At 41.1% G+C, this 24311-nt stretch overlaps 1 protein-coding gene across 1 annotated transcript; it reads left to right on the forward strand.

The window, feature by feature from the left end:
- The first annotated feature begins 3175 nt into the window (after window positions 1-3175).
- RFK (riboflavin kinase) lies at window positions 3176-10670 on the forward strand. The gene is made up of 4 exons (XM_063080935.1): window positions 3176-3599; window positions 4416-4567; window positions 7672-7774; window positions 8517-10670. Exons 1-4 carry the CDS (start codon window positions 3518-3520, stop codon window positions 8645-8647), a joined length of 468 nt encoding a protein of 155 aa, XP_062937005.1. The 5' UTR covers window positions 3176-3517; the 3' UTR covers window positions 8648-10670.
- Window positions 10671-24311: the final 13641 nt, after the last annotated feature.

Here is a 24311-nt window from a genome sequence, read left to right on the forward strand (position 1 = left end):
GGGCAGGCAGCCAGACCTGTGAGTTTGGTATCAATTTTGAGAAGCCTCAGACAAGAACTAAGTGCACCCTGTAACAGCTGTACCATTTTGCATGGTTATCAGCAATGAATAAGAGTGTCGGTTGCTCCGTATTCTTACCATCAGTATTTGGTGTTGTCAGTTCCTATGGGTTAAATGTGCCCCCCAAAAGTCTTTTTAGTGGAAACTTGACCCCCATTGTAACAGTGCTAATAGGGTGGGAAATCAGATTATGGTATTGAAAGGTGGGGCCTTTAAGAGATGATTAGATTGTGAGGACTGTGCCCTTGTGAATGGATTGATGCATTCATGAAATTATGGGCGTGGTTCTGATGGCTGTAAAAGGAGAGCAAGTGAGGAGGTGAGCTCTCTTTTGCTCAGCCCACTCTCTTGCCACTGGACCCTGTAGAGAGTTTCCACTAATGTGAGAATGCTGGATAGCATATTTTTGGAGTCAAATGAATGGGAAAAATAATAAATCCTATAGCCTACAGAATAATCATCTGAATTGTTTCAAGAATATTTTTTGGCCTCTGAAGTTAATTAGTTTATCTTATTTAATTCTCTCACCTTGGAACCTCGGGCTTGGGGAAGTAAGACCGAGAGATGATTTATGAGGCTCTTTGTTTTTGGTGCATCATCGATGATGAAGATACTAAAAATATATCACACTGGCAATTGACTCTTTTGTATTAAAGATGCTTGAAAAACAGCAGATGCAAGAAAATCATTCTGACCTCTTTTCTGTTTCTTAGAAACAGGAGATGAAACTCCCATGTGAAAGATACCCTCCCTCTACTAGAAGGAAAGCAGCATTCTTATCCTCCAGGACAGGAAGTACAGACAGAATTCTGTACAGTCCTTGTTAAAATAATTCTTATCTTTTAAGTCTCCTCCCATAATTTAGTTGCCTTTTTCAGAATTTACTATTCTTTGTCCAATTCAGCATATATGCCCTCAAATAAGTAACTGATCTAAACGGCTTTTTGGGTATCCAATTCTTTATGAAGGCTCCTGTGCCTTGTAAAACTAGTGCTAAATAAATTTGTATGTTTTTCTCCTAAAGACCTGTCTTATATCAATTTAATTCTCAGGCCCAGCCCAAAAGAAACCCTAAAACAGAAGGAGGTAAAATTCTGTCTCATTCCCCTACAATGACAATGATGATGATAACAACAATAACAATGTTATTTTAGGGCCGGCCCGTGGCTCACTTGGGAGAGCATCAAGGATTAAGATCCAAGTCAAGGATTAAGATCCCCTTACCAGTTATCTTTTTAAATAAATAAATAAATAATGTTATTTTACTCAACTGTTAGTATCGGCCTGGAAATTTAACTGGTTTCCTTAAATGATCTCATTTAATTCCCACAATACTATTTATTTATTTATTTATTTATTTATTTTATTTATTTATTTTTTTAAAAGATGACTGGTAAGGGGATCTTAACCCTTGACTTGGTGTTGTCAGCACCACACTCACCCAGTGAGCAATCGGCCATCCCTATATGGTATCCGAACCCGTGGCCTTGGTGTTATCAGCACCACACTCTCCCGAGTGAGCCACGGACTGGCCCCTCCCACAATACTATTTAGATCCTCATTTTATTACAAGACCACTGAGGTTCAGGCAGGATACTTTGGCCAAAGTCACTCAACTATTAAAATGAGGCAAGACCTGTATTCAAACTCTGGTTTATGTAGGTCTAGCGCTTGTGGTCTTCACCACTAGCTAAACAAAGTGCCTTTTCTGTGAGCTCTGCCCACTCTGCAGCCTTCCAGACACTTTGTAAAGACTTCTGCGCTGTAGTCAGGTTTACCAGGCCGTCTCACCCCGGCTAGACTGAGCCTCTATGAGCCCGGACCTTGTCATGTCTATTCCCCCAGAGCCTTGCAGTGTGCTTGGCACACACTGTGCTGTTTAATTTTTTCTTTTTTTCTTTTTTTAAAAAATATGACCAGTAAGGGGATCTTATCCCTTGACTTGGTGTTGTCAGCACCACACTCTCCCAAGTGAGCGAACCGGCCATCCCTATATAGGGATCTGAACCCTTGACTTGCTGTTATCAGCACCACACTCTCCCGAGTGAGCCACGGGCCGGCCCTAATTTGTTCTTTGTAGAAATACGTATGGAGCATTTGCTATGAACCAGGCGCTGTACTAGTGCTCGGGAAATCAAATGGTTTTGCCAATAAAGACTGCTTTGTACCTATGTACAGAGAACAGATCTTAATATCGGGTGAGCATTATCATAGTTACATACACACGAGGTAAAAGGAAAGTGACTACAAAGTCTGGACAGAGTATCATACAAATTTATAGAGAAAAATAGAACAATTTCAAGCACCTATCACATTTTCAAGGGTCAGAAGGTCTTCATTTGCATTGCGGAAAGGTCAAGCCTTTTACCACCCTTAATTACTAAGTTTTCAAGGAGACACCTTAAGGGGGGCAGGCCACCGCATCCCTGTTGTCATAGCAACCTTCCACTGGTTGCTGGGGCTTCAGAGTTGCAGACACGGGCCTGGTTCCCTGGACCTAACTTTGTTCCATTGTGACCTAACTTCAGACCGTGGCCACTGGGTGGCGGGAGGGGGCTGCTTCCGGGTACCGTGGTCGGGAGGAGCCTCTCTGAAGACGTGGGCTCTGAAAAGGCGTTTTGGAGCTTCCAGAACCGTTTAAAGAACTAAGGGAGGGCCAGCCCATGGCTCACTTGGGAGAGTGCGGTGCTGATAACACCAAGGCCACGGGTTCGGATCCCTGTATAGGGATGGCCGGTTCGCTCACTTGGGAGAGCATGGTGCTGACAACACCAAGGGTTGAGATCCCCTTACCGGTCATCTTTAAAAAAAAAAAAAAAAAAAAGCTAAAGGAATGAGTGATTGACGACCATCCTAGAGGTTGCCTAGGAGATAAAGAACGTCCCGCTTTGACATCGGGATTGACGAAGGGAAAAGAAACAGCGCGGGCTGTTCGGGAACGGTGTTTCTGCGACTCAGGCTGAAAAAAAGAGCGCTGGAAACCGTTCTCACTGCCCGGGGCGGAAATGAAACCGGGCACTGGACGAAGATCGAGTCCCAGACGGCGTCTGGGGGCGGAGCCGTGGCGGGGCGACGGTGGGCGGGGCGACGGAAGCCGAGCGGCGCGGGGGTTCGGCCTAGGAAGCGCGCGTATGCGGGCGTCGCGGAGCAGGCTCGGTGTCCTCTTGGGTCTATCCGCGGCCGCAGCGCTCCCCGGCCACACCCGCACGTATTTCTGCGGTCACCGCCGCTCCTGGCCGAGAGGAAGCCTCTGAGTCGCCGGTAGCGTCTGTTGGGTCAGCGTTGTGAGGGACCCCCCGTGGCGTGTCGTCTGCGCCGCCGGCCGGGTGTGCCTGTCGGGCCGGCAGAGCTGCCGCCCGTTTCCCCCGGCTAGTCCGGGGGTCCGGTCACCGCCTCCACGGCGACTCCGCCGGACGCACCGACCGGACCGCAGCCCGCGCCCCGAGCGGACGGCATCATGAGGCACCTGCCGTACTTCTGCCGGGGCCAAGTGGTGCGGGGCTTCGGCCGCGGCTCCAAGCAGCTGGGCATCCCCACAGGTGACAGCGGGGCGGCCCGAGCCTCCGGGCGGGGGGACGTCGGCCTGTGGGCTCGGGACGGGTCGGGGGAAGCTCTGGGCTGCGGCCACTCCCTCAGCCCCGTTGCCCCTTCGTTGGGTAGGAGGAGGAGCTCTGGCCTGGCTGAGGGAGCTCGTCCCTGCCCCTGGCTCCGAGCTCACGGGGGACCGGGCTTGGGGGTGGTGAGGACGGGAAGCCGGAGATGAGTCCCCAGGGTTTCCCCTTCCCGCCTCCCTGTCCGGCCAAGCATGGCTCTTATCTTGCTCAGTAGAAAGGCACTGTGGGTCAGATTGGCTGACTCTCTCTCTCTCTCTTTTTTTTTTTTTTTGGCGGCTGGCGGGTACAGGGATGGAACCCTGGACCTTGGTGTGGTCAATGCCATGCTCTAACCAACTGAGCTAACTGGGCAGCTCGGTTTTCTGTTATCATACAGTATCAAAGTGATGCACGGGTAGTTGAATGAGAGCCAGCTATCATTCTTGGCCTGTGTATATTAGATTTATTATGGGATCGAGACTTAACCGCTTAATTCATCCTTAAAAATACATGCCAGGGCAGCCCCTTGACCTACTAAATTAGTTTTGGAGCCTAGGCTTGTGTATTTTGAAAATAATCTTTTCAGGTGATTCAGAACCTACTTAGGAAAGAGCGGGTCTAAAAAAAAAATCTGTGCGGTTGATAACTTATAGGTAAGTTCCTAGGAATCTTGTGAGTGTAACGATTTAGATAGCCTTGCTTGTGATTTTTCCAAATATTTTATATGAAATTTGTAACAGAATATGTACTTTTCTTGTTTAGCTAACTTTCCTGAACAAGTAGTAGATAATCTTCCAGCTGATGTATCCACTGGCATTTATTATGGTTGGGCCAGTGTTGGAAGTGGAGATGTCCATAAGATGGTGATGAGCATAGGATGGAACCCATACTACAAGAATACGAAAAAGTCCATGGTAAGAACTATGTTTTGCTTGACATCTGAAAATAGGATGGTGATTTAGAGTGATTCACAGTATTAAATGCACACAGAACTCATCAGTGGAAATCATGACATAGTTCACATTTTTTGCAGCATACTTGAAGGACTTAAAAGTAAAGTATTTAGTTGCAATTTGAATGGAATATCTTTTTCCATCCTTACAATTTTTTTTTTTTCTTTCTTTTGGCAGCTGGCTGGTGTGGGGACCTTAACCTTTGGCCTTGGTGTTAGCACCATGCTCTAACTGACTGAGCTAACCGGCCAACCTGTCCCTTCACTTTTAACCTATTTGTGTCTTTGGATCTAAAGTGAGTCTCTTGCAGACAGCATGTAATTTTTTTTTTTTTTTTTTTTTTTTTTTTTTTTTTAAAAGATGACCGGTAAGGGGATCTTAACCCTTGACTTGGTGTTGTCAGCACCATGCTCACCCAGTGAGCCAACCGGCCATCCCTATATGGGATCCGAACCCGTGGCCTTGGTGTTATCAGCACCACACTCTCCCGAGTGAGCCATGGGCCGGCCCAGACAGCATGTAATTTGACAATGTTTTTTAATCCATTTGGCCAGTCTCTGTCTTTTAATTGGGTAACTTAATCCATTTAGAGTTAAAGTAATGACTCATAAGGAGGAACTTCTGCTGTTCTGCTATTTGTTTTCTATATACCTTACATGTTTTTTTTTTCTTTCTTTTTTTGGTGGCTGGCTCATGCAGGGATTGAACCCTGGACCTTGGTGTTATCAGCACCATGCTTTAACCAATTAAGCTAGATAGCCAAGCCCCCTTATAACTTTTTTGTCCCTCATTTCCTCTTACTGACTTCTGTATTTAGTTGATTTTTTTGCAGTGACACATTTTCCCTTCTCATTTGTGTATTTTCTGTAGATATTTTCTTTGTGGTTACCATGGGGATTACATTTAACATCCTGAAATTCTAAAAGTCTAATTTGAGTTTATACTAACTTCAGTAGCATACAGAACTCACAAATTACATCTTTATACTTGTGTACCCAATAACAAAGATTAATCTTTTTTTTTTTTGCATTTTTTTATTTTCTACATGATTTTAAAAGTAAAGTTTCAAGCAAATTATAATACTAACTTGTGTAATTGCTGTCTACAAGAGGTTCACTTTACCTCTACTGGAGATAAAAGTGAAGTATTTAAAAGCATGTTTCATAAAATTGAGCTTGCCATGGTTAATGTACTTCATAGTTAATGTACACCATTTGATTACTTGGTTACCCTGATAAAATAGAACTGCTTACTACATGGGTGGTGCTTTCTAATATAATCACACATTGATGCTTTGTTTTCCCTCTCCTTTCTAAACCACCTTGAAAATATACTTTCCTTCTGCCCTACTTTGTTGACAGGACCTACATACCTTAAGTGTTTTATCTGTTAGATTTGGCTAAATCTTTTGTCAGCTCCTGTGTGTGGCAAAAACATTTACAGTAGATGTAAATTTTATTCTCTTTGAAGAGTTAATAGAAGTGTGTCACAGTTGGTAAACCACAGAGCTAAGTGCTGATGTAAGCAATAGCAGTGACCCATAACTACTTAACATTTCACTCAATATTTCACTTATTTTTGAGTATGGAGGATGTGAAAATTATTTGTTGGAGGCGATAAGGGAAAGACATGATGAAAGATCACAAAATATTTTACTGAACAATGAAGAAGGAAAAGGGGAGGGGAGGATATCCCATGACTAATTATTAGCTACTCAGATAACAGAAATATTAGTTAAGGAATGCTTTAGAAATTCTCTGTTAGGAGAAACTCAGTTTTTCACTGGGGAGATGTTCATACATTGTATAGATTTCTTTTTGCTTTTCTTTGCCAATAATAGATATCTATGAAGTGCCTGTTCAGGTCTTTTGCCCTTAAAAAAAATTGTCTTATTGACTTAAAGAAGTTCTTTAGTATATTCTAGATCCAATACCCTTGTTGGAACACTTTTATCACAAGTATCTTCCATGGTGTTGCTTTTTTTTTTTTAAACTGGTGTCTTTGAAAAACAGAGGTTCTTAATTTTAATATAATCCAGTTCATTGTTTTTCTTTTATGATTGGTTAGTGCTTTTTGCAATTTATTAATTTTTTTCCATGTGGATATGGAATTGACCATTTATTGTAAGTACTGTCCTTTCCCCACAGCACTGCTTTATCACCTTGATCATAAATGAAGTGGCCTTATGTGTGTGAGAGTCCAAAAATACACTCATACACACTTGGTTTGCTTGTCTGTCCTTGGGCCATTTCCATAGCATTATAATAGCATTGATTTCCATAGCATTGATATTTGGTTGTATAAGTGCTTAAGTTCTCTCATTTTGTTTTCAAGATTTCCTTGGATAATTTTGGCCTTTCCACATAAATTTTAGAATCACTTATCAGTTTCTGTCCTTAAAAAATAACCTGCTATGGGCTGGCCAGTTAGTTCTGTTGGTTAGACTGGTGCTCATAACACCAAGGTCTTGGGTCTGACCCCTGTACTGGCCAGCCTAAAAAATAAATAAATAAATAAATAAAAATCAACCTGCTAAGATTTTGATTGGGATAGCACTGAATCTGAAGATCAGTTTAAGGAGAGTAGACCTCTTTACCGTTATCTCAATAATGTATTGTAATGGTTAGTGTCAAAGTCTTACATATCTTAGTATTCCAATGTTCACTGAAAAGAAAGAATACAAATCAAATTTATTGGTTCATAGTCACAGACCCGTGGCTCTTTTAATACCTTGCCCATTCCTCTTTGGTGTCTTTGCTCAGTTTTTTCATCTTGGTAAGACTCTTCTTTTGATACATGTCAGTTTTTTTAATAAACAGCAAATCATACCAGATTTGTGGTATAATGTATCTACTGTCTCAGTTATGTTTACATGTAAGGTTGAGACAAAACAGGAGCAATAAAAGAATTGAGAAACAGCACTTAAATTTTAACATAAGTCTTTAAAAGTTTAATGAGGGTTGAATATTTCATTTAGATTAACCTACCAGAAGCATGAAGATACATTTAAAATTTCAAGTACTCTGTAATCTGATGCTAATCTTTTTAACATTTATTGACTGTAGGAAACTCATATCATACATACCTTCAAGGAGGATTTCTATGGGGAAATCCTCAATGTGGCTATTGTTGGCTACCTCAGACCAGAGAAGAACTTTGATTCTTTAGGTAAGTTCTTATTTTGATTTACTTAAATGTTACTGCTGCTACTACTAGTAATAATGATGGCAGGATAGATAGTATTTGAGCATTTAATACGTAATATGTGCCAGGCACTGTTTTAAGCACCATACATGAATTAAGACCTTTCATCTCCTACCAGAACCATATGAGGAATTCTTTTGCCCATTTCACAGATGAGGAAATTGGCACAGAGAGGTTAAGTAATTTGCCCAAAGTCACATAATGAGTGATGGATCCTAGATTCAAACCCAGCAGTCTGGTTGCCTCTCTCCAGTAGTATGAAGTTAGTGAAATCTTGCAAAATGCTTGAAGGATAAGATACAGTAAATTAGAGAAATTTGAAACAAAATGTATCAGGTATTTACTAGTGTAGTGTGATAGTTTTAACTCTGTTGTAAAGTTTCCTTTCACAAGTGTAAATTCCGAATTTTCTTCAGAAAATATTTAGTGAGCAAATAGTGAACATTTGTTTCTTTGGTATTTGAAACATGTATTTTTGCCTATGCCTTTCTTTAAGAAATTGCAAAAAGATTAGATACATCTTTTATGTACCACTCATTGACTTTTACTTAAGCCTGGCAGAAGGGATGGAACAAACATTTATTGGGCGTCTATTCTGTGCCAGAGATAGTGTCAGCCTGTGAGTTTTTAGGAGAGGCTGAATAAAGGAGTAATAAAAAGTGTGTTAGCAGTTTTTCATCATCTACCTGGTATGTTCTCTTTGCAGAGTCACTTATTTCAGCAATTCAAGGTGATATTGAGGAAGCTAAGAAACGACTAGACTTACCAGAACATTTGAAACTCAAAGAAGATAATTTCTTCCAAGTTCCTAAAAGCAAAATAATGAATGGCCACTGATGAAAAAACATCTTATTTATTCATTCACTGTTTTCTCGTATTTCACTGTTCATAACTTTGCCATCTCATCTTAGTTATATTTTAAAAATCAAACATTTTCTTACAGCTGTGATTAGTTTAAACAGTACAATGTAGTTAAAGTCAAAATTCTTTTTTATGTAATACATTGATTAAAATGTGCTACTCAAAAGGTATAAATGTCTTATAGTGGAAATGAAAAGTGTATAAGTTTGGGTAAAAAGACAAGTCACTAGTTTGAGATGAGAACTATAATTCTCATGGTAAAATAGCAACATGTATGTAGTTGTACAGCAGCTGCTACTAAACAGAGAAGGCTTATAAAACTAAATGCATCAAACAGAAATTTGATTGTTTAGTATATAAATCTAAAGGGGGAAATCTAGACTTTATATTTTTGATATTTTGTGCATTAACATTATAGACATGAAGACTTTTGTCATGTCAAAGAAATTTTGTTATTTTCTTTATGAGGTCACATCATTGTACTGTCTTCATTTTTGTATAGAGCTGCCTCAATTCTAAGTGGTCTAGACTCCCTCCTCCTATCTTGTTTTGTCTTATTTTTTAAGACAGTAAAATAAGCGTTTTCCAGTCTATAGGTCTCATTTTTGTGTTGGTTGATGCCTCTTTTCTTTTTTTAGAAGTAGTTATTGTTCTTCACCAATTTTTTTGTTTGTTTGTTTGTTTTTTGGTGGCTGGCGTGTACAGGGATCTGAACCCTTGACCTTAGTGTTATAACACCATGAGCTAATGGGCCAGCTCAGCAATTTTCTTGACTTTGGTTTTTTTTTTTTTTTTTTTTTTTTTTTCCTTTAAACAATTTACCAGTGTCAGATTATTCCTTTTAGAATATCCTACAACTGTACATTTAAACGAGATTGCACTTGTCTATACCATTTCATCCCTTCACTATATGAACAGTGATTAAGTGCACATACTATAGCATTTTTAGGAAAAAACAAAACAACAGACCACTTTAGGTTCCCTCAAGATAAATAAAGATGTAAATAAATACATGGCTGTTCATTTATGTGTATCAGTTTGTTAAAGAACACAAAATGCTGTTTTCTCCCTAGGGAAACTATGTAAGAGCAGTTAAACTATGGAATAGTTAGAAAGTTGTTTATTTTTAATGTAATTATATGTTCCAGAGCAAATCTAAACTGTTGTGTTACATAATGTAATTTAATGCTAAAGAGTGCTTGTAGCTTGTGGGAAAGGTATAAATAAAGTTTTAGTTAAATGGTCTTCATACTATGCATTTCTCCTCCTACTAACTGTATGATTTTTGGCCACTTGAGTCTCTGTTTATATTGGCAGAAGGCTTAAGTCTGAATATTTAGGAAATTAAGATTGCAGATTGCTTTGGGTTCCCTCAAACAGTAGATTGAATAATTGTTCACTTTTGTAACAGATTTGGTGGTTGGGGGTTGGGGTGGGGTAGAAGGGAACTTTAAAGATAACTTGTTATAAATAAATCTTTTTCTAATCTGCATAAGTGAATTGGAGAAATGACTAATATAAAGTATGTAGAAAGACATACAAATCTATTCTTGGCAAAGAGGAAAGCACATAAATTCTGTTGGATTGTATTTTACTTTTTGGCATATGAATTTGTGGCAAACAGTGCAGTCTGTGGCATTTTCATTTCTTTATAAAATTATTTAGAAAGTATAATTTTTAGTTAGAAATCCTGTCCTTGAAGGAAGCCTCAATTATCAGTGGCTTCATGAAGCAAAGTTAAAAACAAGTATGGAAAGTGTAAAAACAGATTTGTGTTTGTTTTGTCTAAGCTTGCTGCTAATTATGTTCTCATTAAGTGTGTGAAAGTTCTTTGATATTTTGTCACCTCACATTTTGTTAAATAGCCATCACTTTTGAAAGTCAGATAGTGTGGTGTTTAGGGATTTACTAATTGTGTCTACAGTTTTAAAAGGTTTTTTTAGGTATTTATGTATTATAAGAAATTACCGTAGTACCATTTTGATCAGTCCAAACGTTTTCAAGCCTAGAAATAAATCTTGATTAAGTGGTATTTTTTCTTCCCTGTGTCACCTTGAGTGTCTTACCGTGTCTATGTAAGTTTCTAATTCGTTGGCTGACTGTTACTTTAAGATGTGTTAAGGGGCCAGAAGAGCAAGTCATAGGTGGCAGCTGTAGGGAGAACTGGCATGCAGCGGTAGTTCTGCAACCAAAGGCCTTGCCTTCAAGACCCCTTTTTTTGTGCCTGCTGTGAGTGAGGTTTATTTGGAGACCATTCCCAGGGCATCCGTACCCTCAAAAGTCCACTTTCTGAGAGGGAGGGTTCCCATTATATTTTGGAGTTATAAAAGCCAGAAGAGTATTAAGTAGGCCTGGATTCCCTTGCATAACTCCTGCTCCAAAACAAGGTTCTATAACCTTCATATTTTGTGCCACCAACCCCATAAAATAGTAACTTGGAACTCATTTGCCTCTGTCGTGTGCCCGTACTTTCAACACTCATTCCCAGAACTCTCAACTTCCTCAACTATGGACGCTTACAAGCTTGCAGTTAGGGCTGACCCTATAATGTGATTCTGATCAGGGAGATGTACGAGAAAGTCTGCTTGGAATTTATGATGACAGTTTTGCTTTCCTGGAATGTGCTAGCCTTTTCCTCTTCCCCTCCTACATGGAAAATAGATGTGAGGCTGATAGAGGAGATTCAGAGATTGAGCTAAGAAACAAACCTACCCTGCCAAAAGAGATGGCATGATAAATAAGAGCAGAAACAAATTGTAGAATAAACTAGACAAAGATGGCAGATATGGGGATTATCAGATATACAAGAATATAGAATTTGAAATGACTGAAAAGAAAAGTGTCAAAATGATAAAAATCGGGTAGATTTGAGAATTGTCCAAAATAGAATTTTTTTTTTTTTTTTTTTTGTGACTGGTAAGGGGATTGGAACCCTTGGCTTGGTGTCGCTCGCACGGCACTCAGCCAGTGAGCGCACAGGCCATCCCTATATAGGATCCGAACGTGCAGCCTCAGTGCTCCCAGCGCTGCACTCTCCCGAGTGAGCCAGGGGTTCAGCCCCAAAATAGAATTTATAGTGATGAAAAAAATCATTGAAATTGAAGGACAGGTCAAATACGGATTAGACACAGAATTGGTGTGCTGTGAGACCTATCTCTGACTGCTGTCATTTACTCGTCTGTCAGCTCCAAATTCACCATCCATACTCTTTGTGATGTCATTGTGACCCTTGACAGCTGGCTTCCTTTTAGGTCAGGTCATAAATAGAGGTTGAGCCTCAGCTTATATCACAGGCAGCTCAGTACGTGGACCCATCCTGTGATTATTTTCCCTTCCCTTAGTGTATGTTTGTAATAGACATACTTGACAGTTGTCAGAATTCCCACTTTGGTTCCTTGATCGAAACAAGGGCCAAGTAGAAGCCAGGACAGTAAACCACAGCAATGCCAAGTCTCTGGGGAAGTTGCAGAGGTCATCATAAAAAATACTGAAAGATTCAGGGTAGAGGTTCCTATCATATCTGCTCAGCCTGTACAGAAATTTGATGAGTCTTGGAAAATGTCTGTTATCACAAGCTAGTCAGGTGATGATTTCAAATACAGCTATTGTCTAGGATATTCAAAATGTCTCAACAAAATTTCTAAGGGTTGGTATAAAGAACGTATTGAACACAATGCAATGGAGAAAAATCAGTGAGGTTTAAAAATTCAAAAATATCACAAAATTTTCTGAAATTTTGAAATGAATGATCATATGCAACCTGCAAAAATTCGTGGGATGCAGGTAACACTTTTCTTAAAAGACTTATGGCTTTGGGCTGGCTATTTAGGTCAGTTTGTCAGAGAACAGCCTTGTAATACCAAGGTCATGGGTTCAGATCCCTGAACCAGCCAGCCGCAAAAAAAAAAAAAAAAAAATTTTATGGCTTTAAGTACATACATTAAGAACAATGATGATCTAAGCTCTTAAGCTAGAAAAAGAGGGCTGGTTGGTTAGCTCAGTTAATTATAGAGTGTGGTGATGTAACACCAAGTTCAGGGGTTTGGATCCCTCTACTGGCCAGCTGCAAAAAAAAAAAAAAAAGTTGGAAAAAGACGCAAAAGAAACCAGACGAAAAAGAATGCAAAAAAAAAAAAAGAAAGAAAAGAATAAAGAACATGATTTTGTTTATATAAATTTCAAGAACAGCCAAAAGTAATTCATAGCAATAAAGGTCAGAGTGTTCTTGAGGATGGGGTTACTTAGGATCATTAAGGGTGTTGGGAGCTTCTGCTTTTCCGTACTGTTTCTAGATCTGGGTGATGATTGCATAGTATGCTCACTTTGTGAAAATTTATCAAGCTTTATCCTTATTTGTGCACAGACAAATAAGAAAAGCATTGTACTGTGTAGTCTCAGCTATGACTATCATTTACATGGTCATAAGAATTACAGCACTGAATTTTTATATAACAAAATGTGATACACATTAATTGGAAGTCTAAGATGGGAAGTGTGCAGGGACAGCCACAGAAGGGAAGAGTCTGAAAAAGAACTGCTCATCTTCTGTTAGTGGGAATGCATAGATAGATGCCTAACATGGAAACATAGAAGCAGCAGTGTAAGCGTCTCAGAGACAGGGAGACAGACTGCAAGTCACTGGAAGGGTTGAAATTGCTTGCTTCTATTGCAGAGCACTTTGATTCTTCAAACTATGTGCACGTATATCTTCATGAAAATAAGAAGTAGTCTTTAAAAAGTTAATTATGTATTTAGAACATGTTCAGAAAGTTTTGGAAACATAGGATGAACTTTTTTTTTTTTTAAAGATGACTGGTAAGGGGATCTTAACCCTTGGCTTGGTGTTGTCAGCACCACACTCTCCCAAGTGAGCTAACCGGCCATCCCTATATAGGGATCTGAACCCGTGGCCTTGGTGTTGTCAGCACCGCACTCTCCCAAGTGAGCTAACCAGCCATCCCTATATAGGGATCTGAACCCGTGGCCTTGGTGTTGTCTGCACCGCACTCTCCCAAGTGAGCCACAGCCGGCCCTCGTATGAACTTTTTTGACCTTCAGTATTATTACTCTTTTATTTAGTAGCAAAAGATTGAACACTTTTTTTTTTAACCTCACATATTTATTCATGGTGAGAACACTTAGAATCTACTCTCTTAGTAATTAGGTTGAACTTATTTTTACAGTATACTGTATTTGCAAATTTCGTGCTCAGTAATTTTTGTTCAATTTTCAGACACATTTTCAGGGAAAGTACCTCTAAATTTAATGATTTAATTTATTAATGTGAAAATGTGCATACTATAGAGCTTTTCTTCACTGCTCATAATTTAAATTTGAATCCTGTGTGTGATTAGCAGACACTGTGTTAGACAATAATACAATGATAGAGGGTCTATAAAGTCTAGGAGAAAAGGAGAAATAGTAAGTTGTATTTTTTTCAGATCAGCAATTGGACCCATTGCTTTAATTTTGAGTTACTTTATCTGTTTTGAACATATTACTTGGAAATATAACTTAAACTGACAAAAATCTTTTGTTTTCTTTTATCTGAAGAAGAAAAAAACAATGTAATCCAGAGTGTTTCCCTTTTTATCTTGGTTTGCAGAAAGCTCAGGGCTAATGTTTAATCTTGGATAAGTGCCTTTGATAATGGGCAAGTAAGGGAATCTCTGCCTTCTTCCCATCCTGCTTAAGGCAGTGCTCTTTTAACTGTTTTATGCAAGTGTACATGGTTCTACAGAAGACTGCATTGCATACAAAGGCCTCCATTGCTAAGAAATGGAGTAATAGCTCCATTTCCAGTAATAGCTTTTTCAGGAAACTTGGTATGATCAGCCCACTTGCTTCCTCCTCCCTCAAGTTTCCCATTCTCTGTTTTCATATCACTAATTTCATTCTATACATATAATAAATAGGCAGCACCTCAAGCACTTTTCTGGAAGCAGGTGGATATAAATTCTTGAAGAGTCACTATCTCCAGGGCACTGAGAGGATTCCCAGGAGTGGGTTCTGCTTGGCTGCACATCAATAACTACCTGCTGCCAACTATGAGTCACTCGGGAATCTCAGGTACATTTCATGGTTTCTTTAGGCCTTTCTGAGCCTTCAAAATATTTTCTCAGGCTGCCCAAGGAGTTGTTTTGCATACAGATTTGAGTATTTAAGTTTTTTTTTTTTTCTTTTTTTGGGCAACTGGCCAGGGCAGTGGTCAAACCCTGGACCTTGGTGTTATCAGCACCATGTTCTAACCAGCTGAGCTAACCTGTCAGCCCTCAAATTTATTCAAGGCTCCCCATCTAGTACATTATTTTTGTCAAATGAAGTTTTTTTATTTTTTCAAATCTATCTCCTGAAACCAACAAAACCTACTACTAATATTCTACGGCTTCAAGCGTATTTCAAAACTAGGCTTTTCCTCTGGCCCTTAGTCTGACCAGCTCACTTGTTCTGCTCTCTATTATTTCCTATGGATTTGGTTTGAGCCCTTTTTTGAAGTTTTAGAAGATGGAAAGCAGTGTTAGCTTGGATTCTCTGCCCCTTTTGGAAATTATTTTCTTCATTCCTTTTTTTTTTTTTTTTTTTTTTTTTTTAAAAGATGACCGGTAAGGGGATCTCAACCCTTGGCTTGGTGTTGTCAGCACCACGCTCAGCCAGTGAGCAACCGGCCATCCCTATATAGGATCCGAACCCGTGGCCTTGGTGTTATCAGCACCGCACTCTCCCGAGTGAGCCACGGGCCGGCCTTCTTCATTCCTTTTTAGACAATCTTGAACAAGGATGATTAGTAACAAATATCTTTGTTACTGCAACAGCTTAACTACACTGAGACCACGTCCTTTGTAATGTTTTAAAAAGTCAAACACAAATAACTAGATGCACATTGAACATTCAAAAGAAGAGTGAGGTACCATTGTTTCACTGTAGAGCTTCAAGAAGTGAGTGATTACATTCTCTCCATCTCATCTACTGACCAGAGGTAAATTTTAGCAGTTGTAGCAGCAGGAACTTCAATGTACTTTTATTTATACCACTTCATTGTTGCTTACAGTAAATCTGAGACTCCTAGCTAGATGTTATTGTTACCACACTTCAAAAGAAGAAACCCAAAGTCAAAGGTAAACTCAGACCTAACTCAAATTGTATAGCTGGTAAATTTCAGAGCTGAGCATGGAATCCAAGTCTTTAGCCTCTTTTTGGAGAGAAGCAATCTTGGGAATCAGGCTTAGCTACCATGCCCTGGAGCTGTGCACATCTGAGACTTGGGACCCTGGGAGCAGGGGAGAGGTTAATGAGGGCAATCCTCAGGCCCATCAGTAATAGCTTTTGCAGGACATGGCAGCTCTCCCTTCGCTTGGTTCTTGCCTCAACTGGTGGAGTGTTTCAGGCACTAGACTCAAGTTAGCAGAGGTTGAGATCAAACTTTTAGCAGAGGCAGCCAAAAGGCAGACATTTCATAAACACTTAAGCCCTACCTTGTTACACTGGGCAGGAGCAAAGTCTCTGAGTCTAGAGGAATTGGGATGTGACAAGGATCCAGTCCACAGGTGGGCCCAGGATGCTCAAGTAATGTCAGGAGAGAGTGTTCAGGCTTAAGTCCTAAGCTCCTGGCCAGCTCCTTGGGCTACGTGTTGTTATTCCATTGCCTCAGATATCCATCTTTTGTTCCCCGTAGAGTTCTATTGTACCTGGACTCACCGCTCTCCACAGCAAACTCGTGTTCCCTAACAATCCCCAAACTGATTGCTTATCCAGACTCCAAGGCTTTGCTCGTTCTCTTCCCATTCCCTCCAATTATTATGCCCTCCCATCTGGGAGATGATGTGAAATTGGAACTCTTCATAGTTTTGCCAAGGATAAAAATCTTTGTAATTGATGCTAACGCTCCCATATTCCAATACCAAGTCCTAGGAAATCTGGGTCACACGAAGAGATTGTGAAACCCGTTCTGCCTGTCACTCACCTCCAACTTCTAAAGGAGTGGAGCTGAAGACGGAAGAGAGCGGGAATCCCTCTGCACATGGAGATCAGTGTGCTTTCTATCCCCTCAAGTGTATCAGCCAGAAAGCCTGACCTGTGTCCCCCCAGCTTGGGAGGTAGGACACAGAATTATGTGAGAAGCTATGAATAGCTAAATTGGAGTCAGATGACAGAGCAGAAAGAGAGAAGGTGGCACTCACTCTCAGTGGAGGGGGTGGAGTGGGCAAAGGTGCATGCTTCCCACGGACGGGCTATGCAGATATGGCTGGAGCCATGTTTGAATGAGGCTCCATTTCAGAAGGCAGCCTGGAAAGGCAAAGTGACCCAGAAGAGGGGCAGAGGAAGGATTTCCAAAAGCCTAGGGTCAGAAGGGCCTCTTGGAAGCAGTCTGCTAAAGGGAACATCGGACACACTATAGACAACGCAATCAAATTGTCTCAGGAGGGAAAATTCAGAGAATACACTTTAATCCCAGCAAACTCAGGGTCAGCCAGGTAGGCGTGGGCTCTTTTCCGTCCCCAGGGCTTTTCAAACTATGCATTGTGAAACCAAATGTGTAGATTATGATTGGAAAATACATAGTTTGGATAAGTGTTTTCCGAAAATTTTGCTCCAGTTTTACAAATACGTATTGGTATAAATTTTATTTCTTATTGTGAGTGCAGTCAAAAAAGTTAGGAAGTCCCTGTTTTAATTTGCTCTCCTTGTGCTTGGTTCTGGAGGGATTAGGCAGATGCCAAATGGGAGATTAGGAACGAGGCTCCTGGAACCAGTTCAATTCTATGCAAACCAGACGAGTTATTTGACCTCTCTGTGGCTTGATGTCTTGTCTATAAAACACAGATAACAATAGTGCCTACCTCATAGGGTTGTCAGAGCAGTTACTAGGATTAAACAAGTTGGTGCATGTGAAAGGCTTCTAATGGTACCTGGAAATTAGCTCGATGAATGCTAATTATTGTTCTTTTGCATTGGTGGTTGTTTCTTCTCATGGCCAAAGATAATATCGTAACTTTAAAGACACAGCAAATTCTTCCCTAGACTATGTGCAGAGCCCAGTTTTGTTCAGCTCAAGACAATGATTTCTGTGAACAAACAGGCACTGCACAAATACTTACGGAGCAGCTATTGTGCACTGGTGTTCTGTTATGTGCTAGGGGTACAGAGTGGGATAAAATACCATCCCTGACCTTGAGGAACTCACAGTCCCCCAGAGAAATTCCAACTCTCCATCACCCCCATGTGGTGCCTGGCATGTTTTAGGTCTCTAGGAAATAGGTTTTGAGTGCATTTCTGTAGAAGGAATCATGAACTCTCTTTACCTCAGCCGGTAAAGAGGGAGCATGATGTCCCTTCATCTTTTCTAGTACCTTCTAGATGTGGGAGAAAGACCAGCAGCATGGAGACTTTTCTGTAAATGCCAAAGGTTTCCAAAAGTCTACATGTGAGGAAAGATGAATTTGCTCTTGTTGACATCCTCTGGTGTCTATTTCATACTGTTTATTGAAAAAAGTTTCCAGGGAGGAAATGAGAAAAGAAACAGATGGCTCCGAATGACAGAGAAGAACCTTACGGATTTCTTCTCTCTTCGTTGCTTAGAACAGCTGACAAGCCAGCAGGGAAAAAAAGGGGGGTGGGGGGCAGGGATGTGAATCCTCCTGACTCGTTCCTGTGGTCTCCTCCTTCCATTCCAACGTTCCCCATCCTTCAGCTATGTAAACAGAGCTCTGATGTCACAACCAGAGGGAGGTCAGGCTGGGTGAGCCGTGGGCCCCTTCCTCCCACCCCTTGCCCTCCAAAGCATGGCAAAGACTTCCTTAATGGTTACATGTAATGAAGTAGTAAATTGACAGAGTGGTTTGATTTTTGTTTTTGTTCTTTGTTTTTTAGCACAAAGGCAGTGTAAGCCAGAAAACAAAAAGCCAAAAAACCCCACTGACTTAGGACAATTGTAAAGCCCTCCCCACCCGCTGCCTTGGAAGGGGTATAAGTTGCACACCCGTGAGGCTTGGTGTTGGAATGGGCATGTGTCTCTTCTGAAAGGTCCAAGAACTACTTTTAAAAATGGCAGCAGTAAAAGGTTACACTTCAATTGTGCATGTTTACAAGTTTATAACACAAAAAGCACAGACACACACATTATCTCAAATGACCTGGCCAATGTCACATGGAGCTAAGATGAAAATGAACATTATCTTAGACTTGAAGACCAGCTCTCTTTTCATTAAGCTTTTTGTGGTTTGCAAAGGAATCCTTTTTCCATATTAAATCATTTTCCTCAGTGTTCCCCTTCTCTCAAAGCTACCACCTTTGATATCTAGATTCTCTGACCCGCTTGGGGGTGGAGGTAGAAACAATAGCTGTTACACTTTGCAAGCCTCTCGTTGCATTGAATATATTGACAACAGGGTCAGTTTCATGGGTTGCCACCTGAGCAGTTGCACAGGGCCCCATGCTTTGTTCAATGCACTGCTACCTCCATCTTGAAATACTTAATAATTTTTACACTGGGCCCCACAAATTATATACTTGCTCCTGATTGACCTGGTTAGATTTTTGTGAAACTGAATCCAAATGGTTGGCCTGAGAATTTTGTTTAATTTCTACCCATTTCCACAGTATAAGTGGCATGGCTGCCTCCAATGGACAGCAGGTGAACAAGTAGATGACTTTGCTGTAGCAACTTACAGTTTACAACAGACTTCCACATGCATCATCTTCTTTAATCCTCACAAGTGAATGTCAGGAAGCAAGTCCATTTAAGGCCATCAGAAATCTATCCATAGGGGATGAAATTGATCTGACAGGCAAACAACTCTTTAAAAGTGAAAATCAACAGAAAAACAGGCCAGAGAAATTATCCAGATGTTATACAGCTGTGCTGCAAAGGAAGTTACAAAGGCAATAAAGGGCTCAGTATGGACTTTGGCCAGCAGGATCTTGGGGAATCAAAATTCCAATCCCAGGCCAAGGAAGAGAGAGATGTTGTTCTTGGAGAATCCTGGAGCATCATCACAAAAGTCCTTCATGATTGCTCACAGCCCAGGGATATATATCACAGAATTTAGCTGAGAACTCCTTTGTCAAGGATAATATCTTTGCCTAGTCCATTTTGATTTGGTTTCTGTGTCCCTCTGTTCCAGGAACAAATCAATACTGAAAACATTGCTTAAGCCACCTTTATATGCTTGCTGGCCTTAGACCTGGACTCTAGAACCCAGACCAGGGCTGGCTGGTTAGCTCAATTGGTTAGAGCAAGGTGCTGAAAACACCAAAGTCCGGGGTTCGATCCCTGTACAGGGCAGCCGCCAAAACAAAAAAACAGACCAAATTCGACCTTTTGACAGCCCTGCAACACCCAGACTTTGACATTTACTTTTACTTGCTCCCACTTAGTTGTCTGACTGATTTTTTGGGTGGCTGGCTGGTATGAGGACCTGAACCCGTGACCTTGGTTAGGCTGTGCTCTAGCCACCTGAGCTAACCAGCCCACTCTTATCTGAATCTCTGATCTCCCGCCTCTGCCTGCCCTGTTTGCACAGCTCCAGTTCCAATCCGAAGTCTAAAGTCCAGGCTACAGATGCTTCCTGCAAGGCGCTGGCTGGCTGGATTGGAGTGGAGGAGCCACAACACTGCTCTCAACTCATGGCCATTAGGGGGGTCAGGAGGGAGGACACATTCATGGGTTTTCACCTCTACCGTGCACACAGGCTCTTCCGACTCTGTTCTCAGGGCATCTTTCGAATCCCATATCCAAAGTAGAAGTGATCTAGAGAAAGGCTGGGTTACTGTTCTGCCTTTTCTAGTGTTCTCAGCACTATCCTAAGATTACCTGTGGCATCATAATCCAACTCTAACATCCACGTTTTTCATGATTTGGGGAGACAGGAGGTGTCTATTGTAGAAGCACGGATTCTCTTGGACAATCAAGGCATAAATAAAATTTCTATTAAGAAATTATTGTGCTGGGATGGAGCTATGATTGCTTTATAGAGAGTGAATAGCTGTGGAGAGAGAAACAGATTTCCTTACAGGCCAAGTACTTGGCCAATGTGTCTGTTGAACTTAAGGCCTTTTAACCAAAACTTTTGATCACTTCAATAAGAATGAATTTTTCCCCCCTATTTTGGTTTCTGAAAAAGCAGTCTCCTATTTCTCTATCCGCTGAGAAATTAAGTAAGAAAATCCAGTTTACGATCTGGTTACTTAAAACCACTCCTTAGAGTGTGTTTGCTTTTCAGAAGAGAAAGGAAAGGCCTTGTTAAAAGGAACTGAGAGGGTGTGTCTTTGGTTCCAGATTAAGATTATAGAGAAGGTTAAGTCTACTTTTCTCTCCCTCATGTTATCTTGCTGAACAAATCCTGTCAAAATAGAAGGTTTGTGAGAGGAAGACTGTTAACAAGCTGACACTGCTACTAAAATGATATGGGAAATGGTTAGGGAAAATTAGCAATTACTGAGCCCCTTCAGCGTACTAGGTGAATTGCATAAATAATCTCATTCATTCCTCACAGCAATCTTGGGAGGTCTGGAGCACAAGTTTTCCACATGTAGCAGAGAATCAGAGACATTTAGAAAATTGCCCAAGATTCAACACTAGAAAGGGTCAGAACTGCCACTTCATCTCAGGAATCTTTAGCCCCCAAAACTCATGACATTTCCATTATGCCAAACCATCTTTATAAAAGTGAATACAGGAATGGTGAATCTAATCATGTCATCACCCACTGAGATTTAAAAAAGAGAAGAGCCTCAGTCTTAGGAATGGTTTATAAATGAACAGAAGTTGAAACTGAAGTGAGGGCATAGTTCAGCAAGCGGGCACTGGGCCAGTGTCCTTGGACACGGGTGGAACTTTCCCACTTCTTAGGATCATCAGTGCCTTGGCAAACGAGCACAAAAAGGTAGAAATGATGTGGGAAGAGAAAAAGACATTACGTCCTACTTTTGTATTGCCTCTACTAACTCCAAGGGGCCCAGGCTGGCCCAAGAACTAATGTCCTTTATCGTGTTTAATTGAAATTCACCTGTGATTTGAAGTTCATGTGAAAAGTGCCTGTTGTTTTATAGCTAGCAGGAGAGTCGAGCTAGACACTGCCTTCCACCATTACTGAGCTCTGAATGTCCTTTTATTCTAAACACTTCCCCCAACTTTTCCTCCAAAAAAGTGTATATGTGTATCCGGTTGCTTTTTCTAAATCTTGCCTTTCCTTGTGTTCCAAATGGTTTGGTTTTTTTCCCTACTGAATTATTGCAGGGCTTCCATCCTTCCTCCTAGTGTGGTTATTTGTACACGTATCTGTTTTTCTACCTCAATACTAAGCTCTTCGGAGACAGATGATATGTCTTTATCTTTGCTTTCTGCGTTTAGCTTGCATAATCCACATATGCTTTTTTTTAAATTTCAGGAATATATTTGAAATGGTAGTGTACATAAAGTCATATCTTGCTTATTATTATATGTAACTATTGCAACACATTTTGTATAGTCTTTATAAACTTTCTTTTAAAGTGTTGTAAAGTAGTTTTATTATTTATTTTTTTTATTTTTTTTATTTTTTTAAAAGATGACCGGTAAGGGGATCTTAACCCTTGACTTGGTGTTGTGAGCACCACGCTCAGCCAGTGAGCAAACCGGCCATCCATATATGGGATCCGAACCCGGGGCCTTGGTGTTATCAGCACCATACTCTCCCGAGTGAGCCATGGGCTGGCCCAAAGTAGTTTTAAACTATAAACAAAAATGAACATTTTTTTGTGAAAGCTTTGGTTCTGTTTATATTTCCCAATGTGGAATTGGTGAATTCATATAGAACAAAAGTTTCAAAGACTTTTGATATATTTTGTTGTCCGGAGCCATAGAGCCTGGCTGTTGTCTAAGAGCCTGCCTGTCCAGAGCCAGAGAGCCCGGCTATTGCCTTGAGGCCTCAGAGCCTTGTTTGCTGTTATCTTCCATACCTCCCCCTTGTGTGCACTATGGGTGTGGGTAACTTTGCAACTTGCCATAGATAATCAGGGGAATTTTCCATTTACTGGAACAACCCACCCTGCGGTTTTCTCGCCATCTGCTGCTCACTTCCTTATCTGCTGATTCCCTCCTGCTGGCTAAATAAGCTGTGACCTTCTGGCTAATAAATGAGACTTGATCAGAATACTGTCTTGTCTCCATTTCTCGTGTCTCTTGTCCCATCCAATTCCCACTCCCCCCTCCAGGGTCTGCGTTGAATATCCTGCGGGTTGGGCCATTTCTGGTGCCCAACGTGGGGCCCTGGATACGGGGGACACCGTGAGGAAGGCGGCACATCAGAGGGTCGACCGCTGAAAACGAAAGAGTAAAACCTTCGTCCACGACGGGAACCTGCCGCGTCAGGATAAGGTGAGTAAGCGCGCCCGATAATGGGACAAGAATTAAGTTGTCATGACGTCTACATAAGACAGTTACAAAAGGCTTTAAAGACGTGAGGAATAAAGGTTAAAACAAGTGATCTATTAAGATTTTTTGATTTCATGCGGGATCTTTGTCCTTGGTTCCCAGAAGAAGGGACTATTAATTATAAAAAGTGGTCTCGAGTTGGAGACGCTTTACAAGATTTCTATGAGACTTTCGGGCAGGAAAAGGTCCCCGTTACTGCCTTCTCCTACTGGAATTTAATCAGGGACATGATTCAGGATAGGGAAAAATCCCCAGAACTTTCAGAAACTGTGGCCCAAACGGAAAAAATATTAAAAAGCCAGTTCCAAGACTGACCTCCGAAATCCCTCTCCACCGCCTAGGGAGGACGTAGATCTAATCTCCCTAGAAGACGAGAGTGAGGAGGTCACGGCAGCCGGTGCCATACCTAAGAGATCTAAAAAGTATCCACTATTAAAATTAAGGAGGAATCATTTCCAGTCCTCCAGCGAATACTCGATCATCCGTAGATTGTGGTGATCGCACGGCTTTCCAGGCTGGCTGGTCAGGGACGTCATCCCTCGAGTGGGGGTGTGTCAATAAGCCTAGGGCTATACCTACTGCTGACGGGTGCCCTGGCCCATGCCCCTGTCAGACTTTTGCTGATTCTATGCATAGTTCTTGTTACTCTGCTTTTCAGCTATGCACCCATGGAAACAGTACATATTATACAGCCACCTTAGATAAAATTTATTCAGGGTCTTTCTGAGGGGAGTTCGCATCTCCCCCCTCCACTGTGGATCACCTTCGTCTAAATATAGCCTAGGCCCTTGCATGGACACAGTGGGCCAACCTGTGTGTTGGTCCCTTACTGCTCCTATTCATGTATCTGATGGAGGAGGCCCTCAAGATCAGGCTAGGACATTTAAGGTACAAAGAAAAATAGAAAAAATGATCGAAACTTTGTTCCCCCCATTACAATATCACCCTATAGCCTTGCCTAAGGCCAGGGACGAGTTTAAACTCGACCCCTAGACTTCCAACATCCTTCAAACCACCCATAGCTTGCTTAATGCCTCCAATTTTAAACTTGCTCAGAACTGCTGGCTTTGCTTAAGAGGACAGTCTCTCCCCCTTGCCTTCCCCACTTCGCTTTCCAATTACTCCTCTGAGGGACAGTGCTCCTTAACCCTTCCTTTACAGGTACAGCCTTTACAGTTTACTAATTCCTCTTGCTACCACTCTCTCTCAGTTAACAATAGTTATGAAATT

This window comes from Cynocephalus volans, chromosome 16, assembly GCF_027409185.1.
Source record: "Cynocephalus volans isolate mCynVol1 chromosome 16, mCynVol1.pri, whole genome shotgun sequence".
In the NCBI taxonomy this organism is placed as follows: Eukaryota; Metazoa; Chordata; class Mammalia; order Dermoptera; family Cynocephalidae; genus Cynocephalus; species Cynocephalus volans.

What these genes read in the sequence shown, in the direction of transcription:
- RFK (XM_063080935.1), top strand. Translation starts at nt 3,518, where the DNA reads ATGAGGCACCTGCCGTACTTCTGCCGGGGCCAAGTGGTGCGGGGCTTC. An exon ending in GCAGCTGGGCATCCCCACAG is followed by an intron (nt 3,600 to 4,415) that starts GTGACAGCGGGG and finishes TTTCTTGTTTAG; the next exon opens with CTAACTTTCCTGAACAAGTA. An exon ending in AGAATACGAAAAAGTCCATG is followed by an intron (nt 4,568 to 7,671) that starts GTAAGAACTATG and finishes TATTGACTGTAG; the next exon opens with GAAACTCATATCATACATAC.